The sequence below is a fragment of the Lacerta agilis genome, chromosome 2 (assembly GCF_009819535.1).
Source record: "Lacerta agilis isolate rLacAgi1 chromosome 2, rLacAgi1.pri, whole genome shotgun sequence".
Classification (NCBI taxonomy): Eukaryota; Metazoa; Chordata; class Lepidosauria; order Squamata; family Lacertidae; genus Lacerta; species Lacerta agilis.
The window spans coordinates 12,505,371-12,528,715 of record NC_046313.1 but is presented as its reverse complement, the minus strand read 5'-3'; the positions used below and the strand labels follow the sequence as shown (position 1 = coordinate 12,528,715).

Genomic DNA, 23,345 nt, shown 5'->3' with positions numbered 1-23,345 from the left:
CACAGTGGGGACATAGATTTCCGGGCAGGAGTTGATCACGGTGAGGGTTTGCCAAGCATGCCTTCCTCTTAGCATGTTTCTCCCTTTTCATCCTGAGTTTGAGCCTCTTCAAAGTCCATGACACTTTTGGTAAAGGCTGTTCTCCAATTGGAGCACTCACAGGCCAATGTTTCCCAGTTGTTGGTGTTTATGCTACATTTTTCAAGATTTGCCTTGTCTTTAAACCTCTTTTGTTGACCACCAGCATTATGCTTCCCATTTTTAAGTTCAGAACAGCTTTGGAAGACGATAATCAAGCATCCGCACAACATGACCAGTCCAAAAAAGTTGATGTTGAAGAATCATTGCTTCGAAACTGCTGATCTTTGCTTCTTCCAGTACACTGGCCTGTCTTCCCAAATAGTGTGTGGGGAAATTTGGAGACGCCATTGATGGAATCTTTCGAGGAGTTGGAGATGGTGTTTATAAGTGATTTATAGGTGGGCCACTTTATAAACACCATCTGAAGAAGCAGGTGCATAGCTTGAGGATCCTCCTGGATCTATCTATCATCCATAGTGCCCTCGATGGCAAGGAGTGCCTTTTTACAGCTTTGTAAAAGGACATAGCTCCAGCTCTTTGATTGTGTCGGTTGTTTGTAAAAGGACTTCCCCTGTGTTCTGTCCTCAGGAATCCCTGCTAAAATAAGCTGCTGAATCAAAAGAGGGAATGCTGCATCAGAAACAAAAATTAGTTGACAGTGACCCTCGCAAAGATGCCAGAACTTGATAGTGAAGCCGTGTGTTGCAATGAGGTCTGCTGATAAGACTGACCAACCAGGGTAGAGATCTATAACACTGGGGCAAAAGGCTCCGGATTCCCACCTAGATTCTCTATATGGTTGTCCCTCCTCTGAAGACAGGTAAGCTGCTCCTTCCTGGTGGCAGGCGTGTGGGTGGGAAAAGGCTGTCATTGGGGGGGGGGGAGAGAAAGGTTTTAAGGGACTTGCAGAGGAGCAAACCAGGGTTTCATTCTGGAGACAAGGTAGCAGGACAGAGTGCTAGGCTGATAGGATTAGCACCTGACATTTCATTTCATTGCATTGCATTCCTTTATTTCATTTATATTCCACAACTTCCTCCCAAAGGAGCCCAATATCAAACATTGATTAGACCTGTGAGGGTTCCTTGTGCAAATGAACTTGGCAGTGTAGCAGAGACTCGTGGCTAACGGAGAGCTTGTCCACATTGGAGGGAAATGTGGATTTGAACCAGCCTGCTTCCCCATTAATGTGGGCATGTCTATATGACATTCAGTGGCGTACGGAGCCGCTTTGCTGCCCAGAGCGGCAAACGCAAGAGCACCCCCTAGGCGGGGTGCTGCTCCGCGGCGCGCACGTCGTGACGTCACGACGCATGCACGCTACGGAGCGCAGTCCAGATGCCGGGCGCAAGTGGCAACCCGTAAGACTGCAGCACATGAGCAGCCGCCGCATGGAAGTGGTGCCAGGCGGCAGATTTGGAGTCACGGGGTGGTGGCGGCGCCGAGTGTCACCCCCCCCTCCAGGCTGGAATAGGGGGTGTGCCGCTCTAAACACCCCCACCTTGCTACACCACCGATGACATAACCTCCCCCCTTGCCCCAGTGTTCTCCCGAACCTTTCCCTCTTTTAAATGTGAGGTTTGTTTTCCAATCCTTGGAAAGCTCAAAGTGGAGGAACCCCTTCACTTGAAGTGGGAAACGTCTGGAACAACACTGGGTTGGAGTCCGATTTTATTATGACGTGGCCAAACCTTGAGCGGTTTTAATTGACACGTGTAAGAGAGCCCTCCAATGGGCTTGAAGTGTCTTGATTTGCTTCTTAAACACCACACACAGTGGAAAGTATATCTTCTGTCCTTCGTCTTAGCGTTCTGTTTGTGATGGAGCTCCCTGTCTCACATTTGTTTGTTTTAAGCCAGCTCAGACAGCTCCATATGGGACTCTGACCTGTGGAGCATGTTGCCATTAGATGCCAGGGCTCATCCACTTCCTCTTGTTGACCTGCTTTCCCCCAGGGAAAAAAAAGGCTCTTTACCCCTTAATTCAGGCAAACTCGGCCCTCCAGATTTTTTGGGACTACAACTCCCATCATCCCTAGCTAACAGGACCAGTGATCAGGGGTGATGGGACCTGTAGCCCCAAAACATCTGGAGGGCCGAGTTTGCCTATGCCTGCCTTAATTGGATCAAATGGCACTTCAGGTTTTATCTGGATTGACATTTGTTCCGATTGAGAGGTAAAGAGCGGCTTTCCCTGTGGAAAGGAGCAGGGCAAGGAGAAAACTGCTGGGACCTGTGCTTTCTAGGCATGGAACATGGATGAGCCCATAATGTGTTTTTTCCCCTAAATGCTCCTTTATTCATTCTCTCCCACCCCCCACCGTTTCTGGTCCTGGGTATTGAAGGTTTGCAGCAAAGGATGAAGTACCTATGGCCCTCCAGCTGTTGCTGGAATACAGTTCCATTGGCCAGGGCAGCTGGGGCTGATGGAAGTTCAACAACATCTGGGCAGCCGTGAGCTCCCTTGCCCTGATTTTCCTCTGCTCTGTTTTCCTCAGGAGGCAGATAATAGGCAAGCTGCTTTTTTCCTGCCTCCTCCCCTTCTGAAAACATCCTGCTGCTTTCAACATTGGAAATAACAGCAAATGAAAAATGACAAGCAAATGGGTGGGTGAGTTGGCACTGGGAGAAAGGGTTTGGCCTTATTTCAGCCAAACAATGTGCTCCTGATGAAGGGAGGAAGCACTTCTGGGGCCCAGGGGCAGCTCTTGGTCCCACCCGTAACAGACTTTTTAAGCATGTGACTTTCCCCAAAGAATCCTGGGAACTGTAGTGTACCTGCCGCAGACCTGCAGCTCCCAGCAGCCTTAACAAGCCACAGCTAATGTGATTTAAAGCTGTGTTAACTAAAGGTGTAGCCCCTGGAACCTGATCCAAAGGACTTTGGAGCTCAGGGCCCCTAGACCATCTCATAAAAATATGAGAGCCAGATATTTATCAGTTTCCTCCTTTCAACAGGACTTCCAAAGAATCTGTACAACATGTACCTGCCCTCGCTACCACCCAAGGCCTTCTTGACTTTCTTTGGCTTCCTGTTCCTATGCCATGGATCGGAAGGGGGCTTGCTGCCCATGGCAAATCCCGGTGGAAATGCTTCTGAAGACCACCCGCCAGCTTCCAATGCCACCTCTGATCCTCTCCGCATCTTCCTGAGCTCCATCTCCCCCAAATCCCCCCATTTGCCCGAAAAGGGGGTTTCCTGTGAGGACCTGGTGCCTGAAGCCCTGGAAGGTTTTGCTAAGCTTCGCAAGCAGCCCCAGACCCTTATCCGAGCTGCCTTAGCGCTGACCTTGCAACGGGCAGGCTGCAGTTGGCATGCGGAGACCCTCATCCTGCGCCTCTACAAGGAGTTGGGACAGAAAGATACGGATGATCTCCTGTTTGCGATGGCCGGCACTCTGAACACCACTCGTTCCCCTGGTCAGAGGAAGAGCAGCGCTGCCTTGAGATTCTTCTTGGGCCTGCAGGCACCAAGACGGGTCCGGCACTGCCAGGATCTGGTGCCGGTGAATGGGTCCTTCCTGCACGGCAAAGCATACAGAGTCTACCGGGGCTTTGGGGTAGCTTCCAGAGCCTGTTACCACCTACGGGATTATTGTGCCGGAGTGTCCTCTAACGGTAGCAGTTTGTTCCGTGTGGTGGCACGAGAGGGCAGCTACCTCTTGCCCCAGCGTGGCGCCTATTCCTGGCTCCGTAGGTGCCAGGGGCCTGCAAGATACCAGCGATCCACCCGGGACGACTGTGCTAGTGAGACGGAGCAACAAGTACATGCAGTCGTGAACTGGATTCCTGGGGTCAGCACCTTCTACAACCTTGGAACCACCATTTACTTTGCTGCCAAGGACTGCAAGGAGCTTGCAGAGGAACGTGGTATAGATACCCTTGTAGATGTCGGCCAGGATACATTGTTCGCTGTGACAGGCGGGGCAGGCAGCGTTTTTGGGATGGGGATTTCTGCAGCCCTAAAGCCAGCAGTCCGAAGCGGTGTGCATTCTTTGATACGCTACTTCCGAGAGAAGGATGAGCCTTATCCTGTCCCCCCCAATCACTCGGGCCCTGTCACCGTCATCTAGTTGCAACTGTCGTAAGAGAAACCATGGGCAGAGAGGGGAGTTGGGGAATGACCCTGCCCTATATCTTTGTTTGCTTCGTATTCTGCATTTTACATGCTACCTGAATGTAAAAGAATGTGCTTAGGGCTTCAAGAATGTTTCTTTTTTACTTGCAGTTCCAAGAAAATGTATCTTTCTATTTGTATATCTTCACCCTGTATCTTTTTAAGAAGTGTTTTTCTTGCACTAGAAAATGTAACTAGAAGGATGAAACCAAAGATTTTATATTCCCTGTTGCGTGACTTTGCATCGCTGCATACTTGATCTGTCAATATTTTTATCTTCTGCCGTTCAGGAACTGTCAAAATACCTTCTAGCACCACTGCGCCACCTACTGGGTCTACAGATAACACCGTGAATACACACAAAATGAAGTGGGCATGCACACGAAAGCTCATACCAAGAACAAACTTAGTTGGTCTCTAAGGTGCTGCTGGAAGGAATTTTTTATTTTATTTTGTTTGAACATAAAACCAGTTTCATTAATAAAAGTATTGTAAAGATTTCCGTAACAGTATGCAGAACGGAACTTCACACCAACACTGATAACCATTTCCCAAATATCCTGCCATGTAATCTGCATATTGATCACCCCAAAACTCCGGAATTCCTTCCTGAAAATGAAGCAAAAACAGAACTGCTGGAAAGGAAAAACCACCCAACACCTTTTGTTCCCAACCTCAAAGCGGGCAACATCTCCATTAACACCACCCAAGATCTACAAACATCCTACTTATCTTATGTTAATCCTCTCTTCGCGGCATTTCTGTCATTTTTCTGTATCATTGATCTGTATGGAAGTGAAAAGGTATATACTGTAAGGCAGTTCTTTTGTTCCGGGTTCTCACTCCGTCTTTCTGTATGTGAGCGGGAACCGTGTTGCAACAGTTTTCTGTTCTTTTAAAAATAAAAATCAGACTTTGCTTTCGGAATTCCTGGTGTGGTCTCTGTCATTCCTGACTGGTACAGAGCCTCCACAAGCGTGCTCTCTCCGAGGGTCCGGTCCTCCTTACGAGGCTGGGACCCCCTTCAGGGATGCGATCACATTTATTTCATGCTCAGTCCGTTATTTGTGGCATGCTTTTGCATACTAGATATGCTTTGAGCATACAGTGCTGCCTTGGTTCTCAAACTTAATCCATTCTAGAAGTCCGTTCCAAAACAAAAGCGTTCCAAAACCGAGGCGCACTTTCCCATAGAAAGTAATGCAAAATGGATCCATCCGTTCCAGACTTTTAAACACAACCCCTAAAACAGCAATTTAACATGAATTTTACTATCTGACTGGACCACTGATCCATAAAATGAAAGCAATAAACAATGTACTGCAGTCACACAATCAATCAATCAATCAATCAATCAATTAGTAGCTGATCTGGGCTCCACACAGTCACAAAAACAAAATAAAAAAGAGCTGCAGAAACAAAAAAGCAAAAGAAATAGCAAAAACAGACAGACCTCAGCGTAACACTCAAAATGGAAGTGTGGCACTCAAAACGGAGTATGTTCGGCTTCCGAAAAGAATTCGTAAACCGGAACTCTTACTTCTGGGTTTGCAATGTTTGGATTCCAAGATGTTTGAGTACCAAGGCATTTGAGAACCAAGGTACCACTGTATATAGTATTGGGGCATAGAGGTTTTGCATCTTGCAGTGGGTCTTATGGAGACTCTTGGAAGGGGTTGGCATTAATGCCCGAGCAGACTTTTTTGAGCACCAGATACATTTGTTTCGTATTGATTTCTTCCTTCATTTCTTCTTGTCTGACTTGCATCTCCTAATGCAGTGCCTTCTTGCACATGCTTTCTCCCTCCCTCCCGCACTTGCTTCCTTCCTTTCCCTCGTTCCCTACAAAAGTATTTGCACTCAAATTTGTGCTTATTCTACCCATTTAGAACAGGCGTTCGTTAGCATTTGCAATCTGGAAATGCGGCGCCTGCTTTCTGCAGCATGCTTCTTCCACCCTTCAGCCGCCCAGCATCGCCTGCGCTCAAAGCGTGTGGGAATTGCCACCAGAACGATGCGCCGCCACACGCTAATTTCGATTGTGGTTTGGAGAAGGCCAATGTCATCTCTCCCATTTCTGGTCAAATGTCACCCTCGGCAGATGCAGTGGGTGGGTGTGCAGTTATGCAAATATATAAGAATTGGAAATAAACGGTCAAAGGTGAACCTACAGATGAACCGCTCTTGCCAGAATTGCTCCCTCTTATTTCTGATGTTCAGGCTATGAGTGCCGTCGTGTGCGGAGCTGAAATGGCACCACCCACACATAAGATAGAGTTATCTGAAAGCTTGGAGTTGGGGGAACTCCCAAGATTTGCAGAACTAATGAATACTGTATGCTATTGCTCAGCAATCACAGCATACTATGAAATGCGGGAACCGGCTAGGGTGACTGGAATCCTGAACAAGGCGCACTCTAGGGTGCAATATCTTAGAATCATAGAGTTGGAAGAGACCACAAGGCCCATCCAGTCCAACCCCCTGCCAAGCAGGAAACACCATCAAAGCATTCCTGACAGATGGCTGTCAAGCCTCTGCTTAAAGACCTCCAAAGAAGGAGACTCCACCACACTCCTTGGCAGCAAATTCCACTGTCAAACAGCTCTTACTGTCAGGAAATTCTTCCTAATGTTTAGGTGGAATCTTCTTTCTTGTAGTTTGAATCCATTGCTCCGTGTCTGCTTCTCTGGAGCAGCAGAAAACAACCTTTCTCCCTCCTCTATATGACATCCTTTTATATATTTGAACATGGCTATCATATCACCCCTTAACCTTCTCTTCTCTAGGCTAAACATACCCAGCTCCCTAAGCCGTTCCTCATAAGGCATCGTTTCCAAGCCTTTGACCATTTTGGTTGCCCTCTTCTGGACACGTTCCAGCTTGTCAGTATCCTTCTTGAACTGTGGTGCCCAGAACTGGACATAGTATTCCAGGTGAGGTCTGACCAGAGCAGAATATAGTGGTACTATATACTTCCCTTGATCTAGACGCTATACTCCTATTGATGCAGCCCAGAATTGCATTGGCTTTTTTAGCCGCTGCATCACACTGTTGACTCATGTCAAGTTTGTGGTCTACCAAGACTCCTAGATCCTTTTCACATGTACTGCTCTCAAGCCAGGTGTCACCCATCCTGTATTTGTGCCTTTCATTTTTTTTGCCCAAGTGTAGTACTTTACATTTCTCCCTGTTAAAGGTCGAAGGTTCCACTGACATTTATCTTATTCTTTTTAAAGTGCTTGGTGTGCTTCTGGGTTTCCCTTAAAGCAGCCTTAGATGTTGCTGGATTACAACCCCCATCATGCCTAGCTAGCAGGACCAGAGGCCAGGGAACATGGGAGTTGTAGTGTAGTCCACCTGAGAAAGCCTGCTATAAATGAATCCTATGGTCTTTACAGGCGCATGGGATCACAAATGTCAAACAATGGCCCACTGCATATGGCCCATCGATGAAGCCTGCCTTAATGCATTAAGTTCACATGCAGCCCAGGCACGTTCTAGGACAGGGGTGGGGTGCCTTTTTGGATGTTTATCTGCTCCCCACCCCACCCCGTGGGACAGCAATGATAGCTGGGTAGAGCAATCAGCTGGTGCAAACAATCAGAGGGCATTTCCTGTCCTCTTGTTGGCACTTTATGCTCTCAGTCTTGGGACAAAGGAGAAAGAACATGAACCATTGTGTGTAATTTGAAACCACCAGCCTGTTAGAACTGCTTCTGTGACCATTTCCAGCAGTGGCTCAAGCCTGACAGCCTGCAAAAACTTTGGAACCACTCTCATTGCTCAAATCCAGCTGTTCACCTGATTACTCTTAATATACTCAGAAGAGCCTTACATTTGATGTTTCTTCAAATGTTCTTCTATGTTGATGTGAAGGAATGTGAAGCAATTGCTTTGGGTAGCAGATACTGGTCTTGGCAGTGATGGTTTCCTGCCCCCAACCTCAAGCTCTGTCTTGTTTAGAAGACATTGGAGGTGGGGAGGATGTTTGCCTTTGTTTCAGATACACACTGTTGGCCTCCCTTGGACATTTTTTTTTGTTTTGTTTTTTAATAGGTTCCTGCACTGAATGCTGACTCAGGGTTTGACTTGTGGCATTTTGGTGCTGGAGGAAGAAAATCCAGATTGAGGAAGAGGGGGATAACTATACATTAACGAAAAGGTGGCAGAAAATGCTGAAGCTGATCACTAGTTTCCAATTCCCTTTTTTGTTACAGGAGTTTGCAGCTCAATCAGGAAACCTTAAAAAGAACTAAAGTCTAAATTAAATAACTAGGGCACCGTCCCGTAAAGACCGACGATAGTTTTCTTAAGTCAAAACTCTTGGTTTTGCACAACGTTCAGAAATGTTTGCTGATCGCTGATGACAATAAACAAATAAGGAGCTAGGGGGGGGGTGCATTACTTCCAGGAGTGTCCTGTTTCAAGATGGCGCTGACTCATCTCCACCCCTGTTTGGACACTGCCCAACATGGCACCTCCATACCAGTAGCAGTCAAATTATGTAGAAAGGAATAGGGGGTTTACACTCCTAAATAAACTTTTTGTTGTTGTTCAGTCGTTCAGTCGTGTCCGACTCTTTGTGACCCCATGGACCAGAGCACGCCAGGCACGCCTATCCTTCACTGCCTCTCGCAGTTTGGCCAAACTCATGTTAGTCGCTTCGAGAACACTGTCCAACCATCTCATCCTCTGCCGTCCCCTTCTCCTTGTGCCCTCCATCTTTCCCAACATCGGTGTCTTTTCCAGGGAGTCTTCTCTTCTCATGAGGTGGCCAAAGTACTGGAGCCTCAACTTCAGGATCTGCCCTTCCAAGTGAGCACTTTGGACCACTGCAAATCATAGCACCTCATGACCATGAAACTGCCCCGTACTAGATAGCATTGAGTTGCGTCTGACCCAACGCTTGTTCCGAGCATAGGACACCTTCAGCCATTGAGCAAAAGCAGGCTCACACATGCATGTTCAGTGGTTGATAACTGCAGCGCCATGCGATGGCTTGCGCTTGTGAATGGACCATCATAGATATAACACCAGAGGCAGGAAGAGCTTATCTCCACAGGCCAGTACTTTTCAGTGGGCTCAGTAAACTATTGCAATGCATTATATACATGGAGGTGCTTCTGAAGACGGTTTGGAAACTTTAGCTGGTGCGGAATTCTGCAGCCAGGTTGTTCACCCGGGCAAAACAGCGTGAGACTGTAACACTAGTCCTGGCCTGTCTGCACTGGCTGCCCATCAGTTTTCGATTCAAAGTGCTGGTTTTGAAGCATAATAATAATAATAATAATAATAATAATAATAATAATATTTATTTGTACCCCACCCATCTGGCTGGATTTCCCCAGCCACTCTGGGCGGCTTCCAACAAAAATCAGATACAAAAATATCACACATTAAAAACTTCCCTGAAAATGAGATACAGTGGTACCTCTGGTTACGAACTTAATTCGTTCCGGAGGTCCATTCTTAACCTGAAACCCCTCTTATCCTGAGGTACCACTTTAGCTAATGGGGCCTCCCACCGCCTTCTTAACCTGAGGTACTACTTCTGGGTTAGCAGAGTCTGTAACCCAAAGTGTTTGTAATCCAAGGTGTTTTTAACCTGAGGTGTTTGTAACCCGAGCTACCACTGTACAGCCTTAAGCGAGAACAGGCCTTTTCTGTGGTGTCTCGCTGTTTGTGGAATGCTCTCCCCAGAGAGGCTCGCCTGGCACCAGGAGTACAAACTTAAATAAAACATGCCCCCCCCAAAAAAAACCCTGCCCTGCACAATCAGTCCCAAGACACACACCATTTAAATGGCAGTTCCCAGCAACTGGGGGTTGCTCCCCTCAAATATGCTGTTTGGGGGATGCTGAAGCGAGATCTTGGCCCCTAGAAGTTGTCTCCAATGCCTGGCAACATCATCACATAGAATCATAAAGTTGGAAGGGACCCTGAGGATCATCTAGTACAACCCCCTGCCATGCAATAATACGCAGCTGTCCCATACAGGGCTCGAACCTGCAACCTTGGCATTATTACCACCACACTCTAACCAACTGAGCTATCCAGGCAGCTAGCTGGAGAGGGGCTAAGCAAAAACATTCCTCTTCAACCAGGTCTTTGGCCGATTAAACAAATTATGCTTTTCAGAAGAGTGTGTGTGTGTGTGTGTGTTATTAATACATCTCTCTTTCCTATTTTAGGCTTTAATTATCTCTGTGGGGGTGTACACTGTATTGCTTGCTTGCTTGCTTGTCTGGTAGTAAGTCGGTTTGGGTTGCCCTGGGCAAGTTGAAGGACTAATATAATTAATTAACTAATTAATTTCTTTAATAAAAAAAGGAGTCATTTAACAACCTGCAAAGAAAGCAGGCAATGCAGAACCCACGGGTCAACCGAGGTTGTGGGAGGGCCGACACGGCTTCCCAGGGCTCAGTCTCCGCCCCCGTCGCTGACGTCATTCCTGGGAAATCGAAATCCTCGGCGGCTCTTCCTGCTTCGGGTCGCCCCTCCCTCCGTGCCTAAGGCCTGCTCGGGCTCTTCGTCCAATCGCGCAGGGCGATGGGCGGGGCAGCGCCCTATGCCCCGCCCACCACCCTTCCAAGCCGCCGCTTCCTCCTCCAGCGCGGAGGGAGGCGAAGGCGCTCCCTGGAATTGCAACCTTCGAAATACAGTAACATTCCTCCAAGGCGGCTGAGCGCCGGGGTCTTGCGGTTTTGCACCGGTAGGAGAAATGTATGGGTGTCAGGCTGGGTGGGGGGGGGGGGGAGGGCGCAGAGGGCCAGCTTGGGCTCGGATGGATGAGTTGCGTTTAGGGGGGGGGGGGAGTCGTACAGCACACCTGGACAGGTGGTTCTACAGGTGTTGGATATCTTGTTTAGTGTCCGGGATCTGTTTGCGCTTTAGCAGAAGATCGCAGCCCTCTCAGATACCTCTGGGCTGCTCGCAGTAGGTCGGCAAGGATTTCTGGCTTCCAGCTGTTTCGCAGTTGGAGTCGCAACCACAACGACACCCCCGCCCCAAATGAATTATATTGCTGCGAAGTCCAGAAAAATAAAAAGCTTGTGGATATATAACCACGGGGGGCGATGAGCTCCGTTCGCTCCCGGAATTCAACAAATAAACCCCTGAGCTCGTGATTTTTAAGTTGCAAACACGGTATCTGAAGGTATAGAGAAGTTTGTTTTAAGGTGTAATGTTTTATTATGTTTTATGCATGTATGTCTGTGGCTTTTCCTGAGACCCCGCATTTCTGAGACCCCATACCATTGCAAAAGTCTCAGAACACAGCAAAACAAAAACGCCTTGACCAGAAGGTACCGTAATTTAAAGGAAGCTCAGGGATTGGGAGTTTCCTTGCACCCCTATTTCGCATTGTTAAGGAAACTGCACCTCAGCCTCTGGAGAGTGTTTTACTTGGGGCCACACAGGCATAGTTGTCAACTTTTCCCTTTTCTTGCGAGGAATCCTATTCGGAATAAAGGGAATTTCCCTTTAAAAAAAGGGGAAAAGTTGACAGCTATGCACACAGGTGGTCCTGGCGAGGCGGGAAAGGGATGGGAAAGCCCTCCTGTGAACTTGCTTCGTTTTAGGATTCCAGTTAAGGGCAGGTAGGCATCTTAAACTAAGTGCAGTTTCTGGAGGGGGTGGGGGGTGGTCTGCCCTAGGGCCCCCTTGCTGAACTTTACAGCCAGAAAAGGTGCAGAACCAGACGCGGGAGAGTTCGGCAGAACCAGCTGGCAAATGCAGACATGGATTTCTGATTGGGGAACTTGCATTTTCCTTGTGACAAGGAGCCCTATAGCTGAGATTTCCTTAAATTGAATGCAGAGAATGTATCGATGAACAATAAAATAAAGTCTAAAAAAAAAAAGAATGCAGAGATATTGTGGCCCCATTTAAGACAGAATTCAATGATCTTGAAGCTCTAAGTGGAAAAGTATTTCTCGCCCCCCCCCCCATGTCTCTTACAAGTAATTCCATCTCTCATTCTCCTTTCTGACTCCATTTATACCTTATCTCCCCCCCCCCCGGCCCCCTGAAAACTTCAAATTTATTTCATCCCTCCTGTCTGGACCTTTTACATTCAACTCTGCCTCCTTTAGCATTTTTGATCTCTTCTCCTCTTTCTTTCTGTTCCCACTTTGGAACAGAACACTCTTTCCCCATTTTCCTTTGTTATATGTTGTTAAGAGGGTGTTTTTTTAGGGTGGGGGAGGAGGAAGTAGGCTGCATGTGAGAACCTTGGATCCAGCGAGTATTAAAATATAAACCAGACTAGCCTCCTGTGTTGATGCGACAGCCTGGGCGATGGGCCATTAAGGGGAAACAAAAGGAAAAGAGACGGCAAATGGGTGGGATCATGGATAGAAGGAAGAAGCCTGAGTTTAGAGCAGAGTTGCAGTGGTGTGACCTAGAAGTTAAAGCAGTAAACCGGAGAGTCAGAGGAACATTTGAGAGGGATGCGTGATTTCTGTTTGACTCCCAATGGCGATGGAAGGAACAAGACCCTTTGGGGATGTGAATGTTGTTAACCCCTCCATCATAGGCTCAGGCTGTATATATGTGTAAATAAACCATATATCATGCAAATAGCACACTCTCATGAAGCCCGGAACCCCTGGAATCTCTCATCACTCAGAGATTGGGGTGGCGTGCAACAATATTAACTTTTTAGCTCATTTTCTTCCTTCAACGTGTCCTCTGTTACTTTCGCTTCAGAGGAAGGAGACCTTTCTTCTTGGCCACCATCCTTCTTGCTTGCCAGGAGTTGCTGGTGCTGGCATAGGCCCAACCGGAAGGCTGTGGCATGGCTTGTGGCCAGGGAAGAAAAATGAGGAAGAAAAACTGGGCAAGCAGTGGCACTGAGGCAAACTGATGAGCCCCGTTCCATTGTTTGAGAAACAGCATTTTTAGATTTATGGGTCAAAGTGGGCCATGGTTGCTGTGTTTGTTCTGTGGAAAAACCCGGTTTTTCTAGTCAAGCAGTGTATTCCTTTGGTGCTTCCAGGCTTGTTGCAAGCAGGTAATTCCCCCCCCCCCCTTAATTGGTAGGGTTTTCTGACAGAATAATTTAATCGGGATTAAATCGGGGTGGGGTGGGCAGGGGACTGGAACAATGATGCCAACAGAGATGTGTGGACGATGTGAAAAAAATGGCATTCATCCCGCAACGGACACCCATCTGGAAGGACCCTCTTTGCCCCGTAGGGAGAAGTGGGTGCAAGGCATATTGTGACTAGATGACAGCTGGTTGCAATGATGCTTAAACCAGGCAGTATCAATTGGTTTGAATTCCTGGCCAACAACTCCAGACTTGCTTTGAAAGCCGTTGAGAGTCAAATTTGGTACAGTCCTAAGGCTTTGCATTTTTATTTGTAATTTTCCTATTGCATTTTAACTACTGTAAACCATTTTGATATTTTTAAAAATGAAATTGCAGTATACAGTTTAAAAAACCAAATAAATAATCTGACCTTTGCATAAGTAAATCCCTTTGACTGCTTTTAAACCCTGTTGGGTTTGAATAGGATGTCGTTGAGAACTGAACTTTTGTGTTTCTGAAAGTCTTATGGTACCTGTTTGCTTATTATAATTATTATTTGTTTGGTTTGAATTGTCCTGCCTTCCCGACCCCCATTGTTTGGCATTTTCTCTCCTTGGTTTCACATCTTCTTTTAGTTTCCGACTCTGAAACCGGCAGAGTTGCTTAAATCTCATGGTAACAGACTTTTGTAACTGAGCATAACTCAGTCATGATTTCCAGTTCAGAGGTCAAATTGGAGTCTTTTTTAATGTCAGCATTTTATTGTTGCTGTTTTTATTTAGTGAAGGTGAAATTGCAAAGCCAAGAATTAAAAAGAAATATTCATAGTGCAATATTGCATCCATTATTTGTGAATTGCTCAGATTAAAATAATTTAACAGATTGCATGTTAAACAGTACAAGTATAAAGATAAATATATAAATAGTAAGAAATTGAAATATACAAAATGTTTGCATCATGTTCTTCTAGCACAGGGGTCAGCAAACTTTTTCAGCAGGGGACAGGTCCACTGTCCCTCAGACCTTGTGGGGGGCTGGACTATATTTTGAAAAAAAAAATGATAATGAACAAATTCCTATGCCTCACAAATAACCCAGAGATGCATTTTAAATAAAAGCACACATTCTACTCATGTAAAAACACCAGGCAGGCCCCACAAATAACCTAGAGATGCATTTTAAATTAAAGGACACATTCTACTCATGTAAAAACACACTGGTTCCCCAGTTGTCCGCGGGCCAGATTTAGAAGGCGATTGGGACGGATCTGCCCCCTGGGCCTTAGTTTGCCTACCCATGTCTAGCATAATGTTAGAAGAACAATAAAATACTTACAGTTTGCTGTAAGGATAAAAATTCAAAACAAAATTATATGTCCCTTAAAAGCAAATTGTGATTATTACAATTTATTACCTACTCTTCATCCTAAGGCCTTAGGGCAGGTTACAATAATTAAAACACAATGTTAATATTAAAACACAACGAACAACTTAAAATTACAGAAAAAATGGGTCTTTAAAATATGCATCTCAGGTGTCAAAAGCCAGGGGAAAGAATTGTGTCATCATTCAGCAAAAGCTGTACAGTCATAACTTGGATCCCAAACGCCTTGCGAGTCAAACATTTTGGCTCATGAACGCCACAAACCCGGAAGTGCGTGTTCCGGTTTGCGAACGTTCTTTGGAACCCGAACGTCCGACGCAGGTTCCGTGGCTTCTGATTGGCTGCAGGAGCTTCCTTAATATTTACAACCAGATGAAGGTTTCATTTTTGGAATAATAAATTTTCAGAGTAGTTTTTACAGTTTGATCAAAAATTACTGACTTGGTTATACTATTATACATATTATAGACAGATAATTATGAAATTATGGTGAGGTTTAATAAGTTAACTGTTTATATTTGGACAACTTTTCCGCTGTACTTTATTGGAAGGAGAAAAATAATCATTTCCTTTATAACAATTTAAACAATTTATTTAACTCAATAACATTATAGCATATGTTTGAATTGAATTTATTACGGCCCCAGACCAGACTCACATAGCATATGTATCCATGTTTGTTAACTGATGTGCTTAAATGGGTTTAAAAAACAACAACAACCGCCTTAGACTGAGTTTTAGCACACATGAAAAACTTAAAACAAATCCTTATTTCCTAATGAATGGCTGTTGGACTATAATGTAACTTAAGTAGAAAACTATCTTTAGAAAGATTTTTTCCTCCAAAAGCATTTAATTTTGAAAATCCAATTTAAATTTAAAAAATCCAAATTAAATTTAAAAAATCCATTTAAATTTTAAAAATCTGATTTAAAAACATTGATTTTTATCCACCCTGCATTGTTTTTAGACTTTATGTATCTTTAACCATCAGCTATCCACTTGCCAATACCTGCACGTGCAATCTTTTAGCATCTGCTGTATCTACAAGTGAGGTTACTCCACAAATGATCAAATCCACACTAAATCAGTAATTATCATTTCTAAAATAATTCCCTTTCCTTCCTTCCGCGTGTAGGAAAGCCCAATAGTTCACTTTTACTAGGCGTTTCCCCTTTTCTTCTTATCCGCGCAGTTCGCTGCGTCCAAGCTTCTGTCCAGATCTCTTAAGTTTCCGGCCCAAACGTCTCTTCTCGTTTGCCTGTTGTTGTCCATTCTAAAATAGGACCTGTGACTTGCAGTTGCCCCGTTCGCTATGAAGGACTCCTGTCGAACTCCCCATGTTCTGACTTGCTTCCTCAGGCACTGTCAGCTGTGAGCAGCCCAGTCTTGACCTTCCCGCCAGCAAACATGTCTCAGTGGCAACAGATCCAGAAGTTGGACGGACCTCACCTGGACCAGGTGCACTACCTGTACTCCGAAGACTGCCTGCCCATGGAAGTACGAGAGTACCTTGCCTACTGGATCGAGCAGCAGAACTGGTAATGCCAATTGGTCGCTGTCAAGAAAGGAAACTCCCGTTTCCTGGCTATTTGTCTCCCTCCAAACCACCACCATTATGGCTTCTCCACCATTAGGGCTTCTCCATTATGTATGGTTGACACCATACACTACAATATCCCCAGTCCATTCCCCGCCCCCCCAGCCGTAACTCAGTTCCGGCACCTCTCAGGTGAGCTCCATTGCCATTATAAGAGTACAAGGGACGTGTTCATGATCAGTTCCGGCTCCTCTTTTTAAAAAGAAAAATACCACTTGATAACCCCCAAAGAATTATGGGAGCTCTGCTTTGTCATGGATGCTGAGAGTTCTTAGGAGGTTGAAAATCGATGGCTGAAATATTTTTGTGTTTTCGTATTGTACTGTTTTATTTTATTTTATTTATTTTATTTGTGAGTTATGTGCTGTGCGTTTTGTTTTATTTTGTTTTTGTTTTCTTTGTGTGCCTGTGTAGTTTATAAACCAATAAAGACTGATTATTTTTTTTTTTAAAAAAGAGAGAGTTCTTAGGAAACGCCCCGATTCCATTCACGGAGCTACAATTCTCAGAGTGGTTTAACAATCGATACCTCTCCACAGGGAACGCTAGGAATTGTAGCTCCGTGAGGGAAGCAAAATTTTATGTTGTGTTGTTCCCATTCCTCACCCACACACCCTGGAATTTATTTGCTGCCTCAACCCCCCCCCCCCCCAATTTCCCCCATCAAGTGGCAGTGACTCTATTGCTGGGAGTCCCAAGTGTACAGTACAGCACCTCCTCACCAGCTGCTCCTGGTTTGGACCAAGTAAAGCACCCTTTGTGGCCAGGGTGGATTTGATTTAAATCAAATTGATTTAAATCACGATTATACGATTAGAAATATACAGACACATAATTTTGAAATTGTGTGAGGTTTAATAAGTTAACTGTTTTTATTTGGACAACTTTTCTGCTCTACTTTAGTGGAAGGAGAAAAATAATCGTTTCCTTAATAACAGTTTAAACAATTTATTTAACTAAAACAGTAACATTATAGCATATGTATCCGTGTTTGTTAGCTGATGTGGTTAAACAATTAAAAAAAACAACAACCTTAAACTGAGTTTCAGCACACATGAAAAACTTAAATCCTTATTTACTGATGAATAGCCTTTGGACTATAATTTTATTTTAAAATTCTGATTTAAATAAAAAAATGGGTTTTTTGAATTATTTTTTAATCATTGATTTTTATCCGCCCTGCTTGTGGCTTCTTAGGGCTTCTGTCTCTTTCATGAAACACTTCTTATTTGCAGGTCCTGACCATTGTATAGCAACTTGTTTATTGGAACGATGAAGAAGTAGCAGAGATAATTCCAGTTTCCTGTATTTGTGGGGGCAGCAGCGAAATTAATTCCTGGTTTCCTTGGGTTGGTTCCCCTCCCTTCCTCCTTTTTTCATCTATTATAGCAAAATAACATCACAGAAAACGAATGCAATAAAAATACCGAGAGGAGGATAGTTATGGAAGTCCCCTCCTTGCAGAAAGCAGAAACCTGTATGGGGGCAATTGAGAGGGTGATGCAAAGGGTATTTGTCAATAATGCCCCAGCTGCAAACAACTAGAAGCAACAAAAACAATACAATGAGCTGAAATATGCAAATAGGAAACTTTTCTATGCCAGAAGCTCCCTTTGCTAAACTTGCTTCCTTGTCAAAAAGCCTGGAACCCAGAGCAGGCAGAAGAATGGGCAGAGGCAAAGTACCGTAGGTCTTGGATATTAGCAGGACTAGCATGGGGCCTCATAACTGCTCAGCCTGAATCCCTATCCTAAGTGCTAGTGCCCATTACAGGGTTTCCCAAACAGGTCTCCAGCTGTTATTGGACCATGACCAGGATGGATAAAAATTAATGATTTAAAAAAATGGATTTTTTAAAAATTTAAACCAGATTTTTAAAATAAAATGCTTTTGGAGGGGACATCTTTCTAAATATAGTTTTCTATTTAAGTTACATTATAGTCCAAAGGCTACTCATCAGGAGATAAGGATTTGTTTTGAGTTTTTCATGTTTAAAGTTTTGGTGGTTTTTTTTTAAAAAAAATGTTTACCCACATCAGTTAACAAACATGGATACATATGCTATAATGTTATTGTTTTAGTTAAATAAATAGTTTAAATTGTTATTAAGGAAATGATTATTTTTCTCCTTCCAATAAAGTAAAGCAGAAAACTTGTCCAAATATAAACAGTTGATTTACTAAACCTCGCAATAATTTCATAATGATCTGTCAATGTATTTCTAATAGTATAACCAAATCCGTAATTTTTTATATAACTGTAAAAACTACTCTGAAAATTTATTATTCCAAAAATGAAACCTTCATCTGGTTGTAAATATTAAGATTATACCAGCAAGAATGAGTCTTTCTGTAAAAGAAAAAAAAAATGAAATCAAGTCTTACTGACTATTGATTTAAATCATGATTTAAATCGATTTGATTTAAATCAAATCCACCCTGACTATGACTCCCATCATCCCTAGCTTAGCAGGACCAGTGGTCAGGGATGATGGGAATTGTAGTCCAAAAACAGCTGAAGGCCCGAGTTGGGAAACAGTTGTTTTTGTGCATCTAAGCCAAGGATTCACCCTCCCGCTGCCATTTCTCCTTTGTGTACCTTTCAGGAACCAAGCGGCACGATCCGACCCCTCGCAGGCTTGCAGCCTTTTCCACACCATGCTGGGGCTGCTTGATGATCAACTTGGACGTCTCGTTTTGGGAGAAGAAAACAATTCTAACATGGTCCTCAAGCACAACCTGCGCCGCTCCAAACTCAACCTACAGGTATGGTCCTGGGATGTTAAGTTTGTATGCATGTTGAAGGGCTGATCCGTAGGGAAACAGCCAAAGGAGAACTAGTATTTCCCTGGGAAGAGAGGCCGTGGAGAAGCCAAAATCATAAAAAAAAAGATAAAAACCAGTTTGTTGTTGTTGTTGTTGTTGTTGTTGTTTAGTCGTGTCCGACTCTTCGTGACCCCATGGACCAGAGCACGCCAGGCACTCCTGTCTTCCACTGCCTCCCGCAGTTTGGTCAAACTCATGTTGGTAGCTTCGAGGACACTGTCCAACCATCTCATCCTCTGTCATCCCCTTCTCTTTGTGCCCTCAATCTTTCCCAACATCAGGGTATTTTCCAGGGAGTCTGCTCTTCTCAAGAGGTGGCCAAAGTATTCTCTTCTCATGAGGTGGCCAAAGTACTGGAGCCTCAGCTTCAGGATCTGTCCTTCCAGTGAGCACTCAGGCCTGATTTCCTTCAGAATGGATAGGTTTGATCTTCTTGCAGTCCATGGGTCTCTCAAGTGTCTCCTCCAGCACCATAATTCAAAAGCATCGATTCTTTGGCGATCAGCCTTCTTTATGGTCTAGCTCTTACTTCCATACATCACTACTGGGAAAACCATAGCTTTAACTATATGGACCTTTGCCGGTATACCAATTTACGACCCCAAAATTCATGTAAATGAAATTCTATATACAGTCGTACCTTGGTTTTTGAACAGCTTAGTTCTCGAACGTTTTGGCTCCCGAATGCCGCAAACCTGGAAGTGTGTGTTCCGTTTTGTGAATGTTCTTTTGGAACCGGAACATCTGGAAGCAGGAGTTTAGGGAAGTTTTTAATGTTTAATGCTGTACTGTGTTTTTAATATTCGGTTGGGAGCTGCCCAGAGTGGCATTGAATTATTATGAATTCAATGGAGTGAATAATTTTGGATGGATGTAAAGATTGATTTGAATGGTTTTAGTAAAAAATGCAGGGATGTATGTGATATGTGAAATGAATCGTGGAAAGAGAAGAAGGGAAGTCACTGGATATTCAAAAATTTGTAAAATGTTTATTTGAAATTGTGAAACAGAAAATTTAATAACAAATATTACACACACACACACACACAAATACAAAATTAAAATTGGTCTGAAACAATTTCATAATCGGAAGAACTGGATGAATCTGTATATGTGCATTTGTGTGTGTTGTATTGTGGAAAAAACCTATGTGGACTGAAGACCACTTTATCGTATACATTGAGGTATATCCTTAATATCTTCAGTATACTGTATTCTCAGTTGGCAGTGAGGTAGAGGTAGGGGATTCATATTTATGTATGTTACACACACATGCATGAGTAAAGAGAGAGAAAATGTGAAATGCAAGAAGCATAGAATTCCTCAAGGACAGATGTCAGGTTGTGATATGGCCTTCGGGTATAGGGCGGTATAGAAATTAAATAAATAACCCCCCCCCTCAAATTTTTATTGAGTTTTGTGCAAATACAAACAAGACTCGACATAACAAATTACAGAAAACAAACAAAGAAAAAAAGAAAAAAAAGGAAAGCAAATCATGAACAAAAATGAAATGAAGTTAACTATACAATACTATCCCAAAGCATCAGCTCTCAAACAAAATACTTTCCCTTTTGGAATAGATCTCTTTTGTTATCCTGTTTATTTTCAGCTTCCATCTACCTCTCCACAATTCTATCTATCTGATTCGGTTTCCCCCCCTGTATTTCAATTCCTGTCCTCATCTTGGTATAAGGAAACATTTTTCCTATTTACAGATTTATCCTAGGCACAACCAAATTTTGCTTCTTGAACCTTGTCTCATTAGACAAGTGTTAAAGCATTCCCACTCCTTTTGGACTACATTGATTAACGATTCGGTCGTTTTTGCGAGTTCCAAGTACTCACTTAACTTTAATTCCCATTCTTCTCTAGCAGGGATTAAATGAATGAATGAATGAATGAATGAATGTGGGAAGTGCCTTCTCCTCCTGTCGGTACTGTAACCGGATTGTTGCAGCATGCTTGCATGTCCTTTTGGGTCATTTTGCTGTGGCCTTTCCTTCCAGGCCAAGTATCAAGACCATCCAGAGCAGCTGGCCAACTTCATCGATGGCTTGCTGAGAGACGAGCAAGGGATCCTCGCGGAAGCCTTGGCCATGTCGCGGGTAAGAGAAACTCGCTTGGTGCTCATGCCAGGCTGCTGTATCTGCTCCTTGCGTTACAGTTCTCCTCCTCCTCCTCCTTCCGAGCGGCACAGTGTCTCTTGGTCACAGCCCTAGTTTGCTGGAAGCTTCCGCCTCCTTAATATCCTCCCACCGTATGCTCTCAGCACATGCTTCTCTTTGGTATTTACACCAGGGGTCGGCAAGGTTTACCGGCCATGGGCCGGATCACTCCCATGGAGATTGTCTGTGGGCTGGACTGGTGCAGCGCAATGCCAGAAATCGCGTCTGCGCATGTCCGCGGTGCCAGAAATCGCTTCTGCACATGCCCAGACGCTGAAAATCGCTTCTGTGCAGGCACAATTATCAGCGTCTGGGCATGCGCAGATGTGATTTCCAGTATCTGGGCATTCGCAGACACGATTTCCAGCGCCGCTCGGCGAGTCCCTGCGCCATGCTGCACTGGTTTAGCGCAGCGCGGGGGGGACTCGCCGAGCAGGCGGCTCAGTTCGAGGGCGGCTTGTGGGCTAGTAAAACGGTCTTTGTGGGCTGCATCCGGCCTATGGGCCGCACGTTGCCGACCCCTGATTTACACTGAAAGTGAACCGTCCTAGTTACTGAATTGTACTGTGAGATGCCTTTACAGTACTTGATTTTTTGCATCCATGTTTTCAGTTTGCATCTTAGAACTGAACTTTGCGTTGGAAAGTTTGTCAAATCTGCTCTCTCTCTCTCTCTCTTTCTTTCTCTCTCTCACACACACACTGGCGTTACTCTAGTGAGTAGAAGAATGGTCTAGATAAGCGAGTAATAAGAGCAGTGTTGTGTGGTTATCAGAAAGAAGAGCATGGAAGTATTCACGCAAGGTGCAGACGGTCAAACCCTTTTGAATTTGTTTTTCAAATGAATTTTCACAACAGTGAGGGCTAGAAACTTTAAAATGCCTGACACCTTTGGGGCTCTACAACAGGCTTGCTTTCTGTGTGCGTGGAACTGGAGAAGATGGGCAATCCTAGGCGCATGCTCTTCTCTGCGTGCCTTCTGCAATGATGATCCTCAGCACCAGTGCATAGTTTCCAAGTCTGTCTGTTTTGTTTCCTCTCCCTCCCTCTGCAGGCACGGGTGGAACCACCCCCTGGTGCCTCTGTGGTCCTCAACCCGCACCACAACATTGAGGGCCGACTCATGGATATGCGAAGGGCTATTCAGGTGAGAGTGTGTGTGTAATACCCGCTGGGTTGCTTCCCTTTTGTTATAATGTTATTTTGCAGGGATTTCCAATTCTCGGACGTGTTAATTCACTGGATCCTGCAACATGCTGTGATCTGTTCATGCAGTAGATGCCAGGAGCTATGGCTGACGTAAATGCAGTGTATTATTACAGACCCCCCTCCCCTCCCATGACCTGTTGTAGGGTTTAGTTTAGTTTTTTTTTAATTGTTAGGCTTCCTTCCCCCCCAGGTATGTTGCTGGGTGTTCAGATGGCTCTCAGGGCATGGGCACATTTGCATAATATTTGCACGTTGTAATTTTTTTAATAGAGGGATGCAAATGTAAGTGGTGGGTGACCGCATTGCATCCTGCAGCACGTCCAGCAAATGGGCAAAATTGGGAGGGGGGAGGTCAGGAGATCCAGGGCTCATTGCAAAAGACCCAGGACTTGAACCTTCTGAGCCAGAGGAGGAGCTAGCTGCTCCGGCATGGAGCGGCGCATGTGCCGTGCACCCAGGGGCGGGGCTAGCCACCCGCGGGGAGCATCGAGCATCCCAGAGGAGCGGGGCGGCAATGTCACCCCCCCCCAGGGATGACACCAGGGGTGGGCGCACCCACCGCACCCCACCTGCTTCCAGTCGCGCACCAAATGAGTGCACAGCTGGGAGTACAGAGGTTTCATTGCAGCCTAGATAGCTGAGTTGGTTAGAGGGTGGTGCTGGTAACGCCAAGGTTGCAGGTTCGATCCCCGTATGGGACAGCTGCATATTCGTTCCTGCATCGCAGGGGGTTGAACCAGACAATCCTCAGGGCCCCTTTCCAAATCTGCAGTTCTGTGATTCTATGTGCAAAGATGTGTTCTCAGCACCAGGGGTTTCCACCCTTCAGCGATTCTATGCGGGAAGTCTCGGTCGTTGGGAGTAGCTTCCACTCCACAGAATGCAGAAAGCTGCCTTGCATTATTCCAGCTAATTTAGTGGCTCTCCAGG

At 44.9% G+C, this 23,345-nt stretch overlaps 2 protein-coding genes across 2 annotated transcripts in view; both read left to right on the top strand.

The window, feature by feature from the left end:
- Window positions 1-763: 763 nt before the first annotated feature.
- On the top strand, window positions 764-5,118 carry APOF (apolipoprotein F). The gene is made up of 2 exons (XM_033138630.1): window positions 764-901; window positions 3,039-5,118. The coding sequence occupies exons 1-2, from the start codon at window positions 877-879 to the stop codon at window positions 4,151-4,153; spliced, it is 1,140 nt and encodes a 379-aa protein (XP_032994521.1). The 5' UTR covers window positions 764-876; the 3' UTR covers window positions 4,154-5,118.
- A 5,728-nt stretch (window positions 5,119-10,846) lies between these two features.
- Window positions 10,847-23,345, top strand: part of STAT2 (signal transducer and activator of transcription 2) — a 38,017-nt gene continuing 25,518 nt past the window's right edge. The window contains exons 1-5 of the mRNA XM_033138629.1: window positions 10,847-10,909; window positions 15,977-16,155; window positions 18,820-18,979; window positions 21,049-21,147; window positions 22,261-22,353. Of these exons, the coding sequence (XP_032994520.1) occupies window positions 16,025-16,155; window positions 18,820-18,979; window positions 21,049-21,147; window positions 22,261-22,353 (483 nt within the window). The 5' untranslated portion in view covers window positions 10,847-10,909; window positions 15,977-16,024. The remainder of the gene's footprint in view (window positions 10,910-15,976; window positions 16,156-18,819; window positions 18,980-21,048; window positions 21,148-22,260; window positions 22,354-23,345) is intronic.

Bases quoted from the DNA above. Each gene is read 5' to 3' on its own strand.
- APOF (XM_033138630.1), top strand. From the start codon at position 877: ATGGTTGTCCCTCCTCTGAAGACAG. The intron at 902-3,038 runs GTAAGCTGCTCC...TCCTTTCAACAG, and splicing joins TGTCCCTCCTCTGAAGACAG to GACTTCCAAAGAATCTGTAC.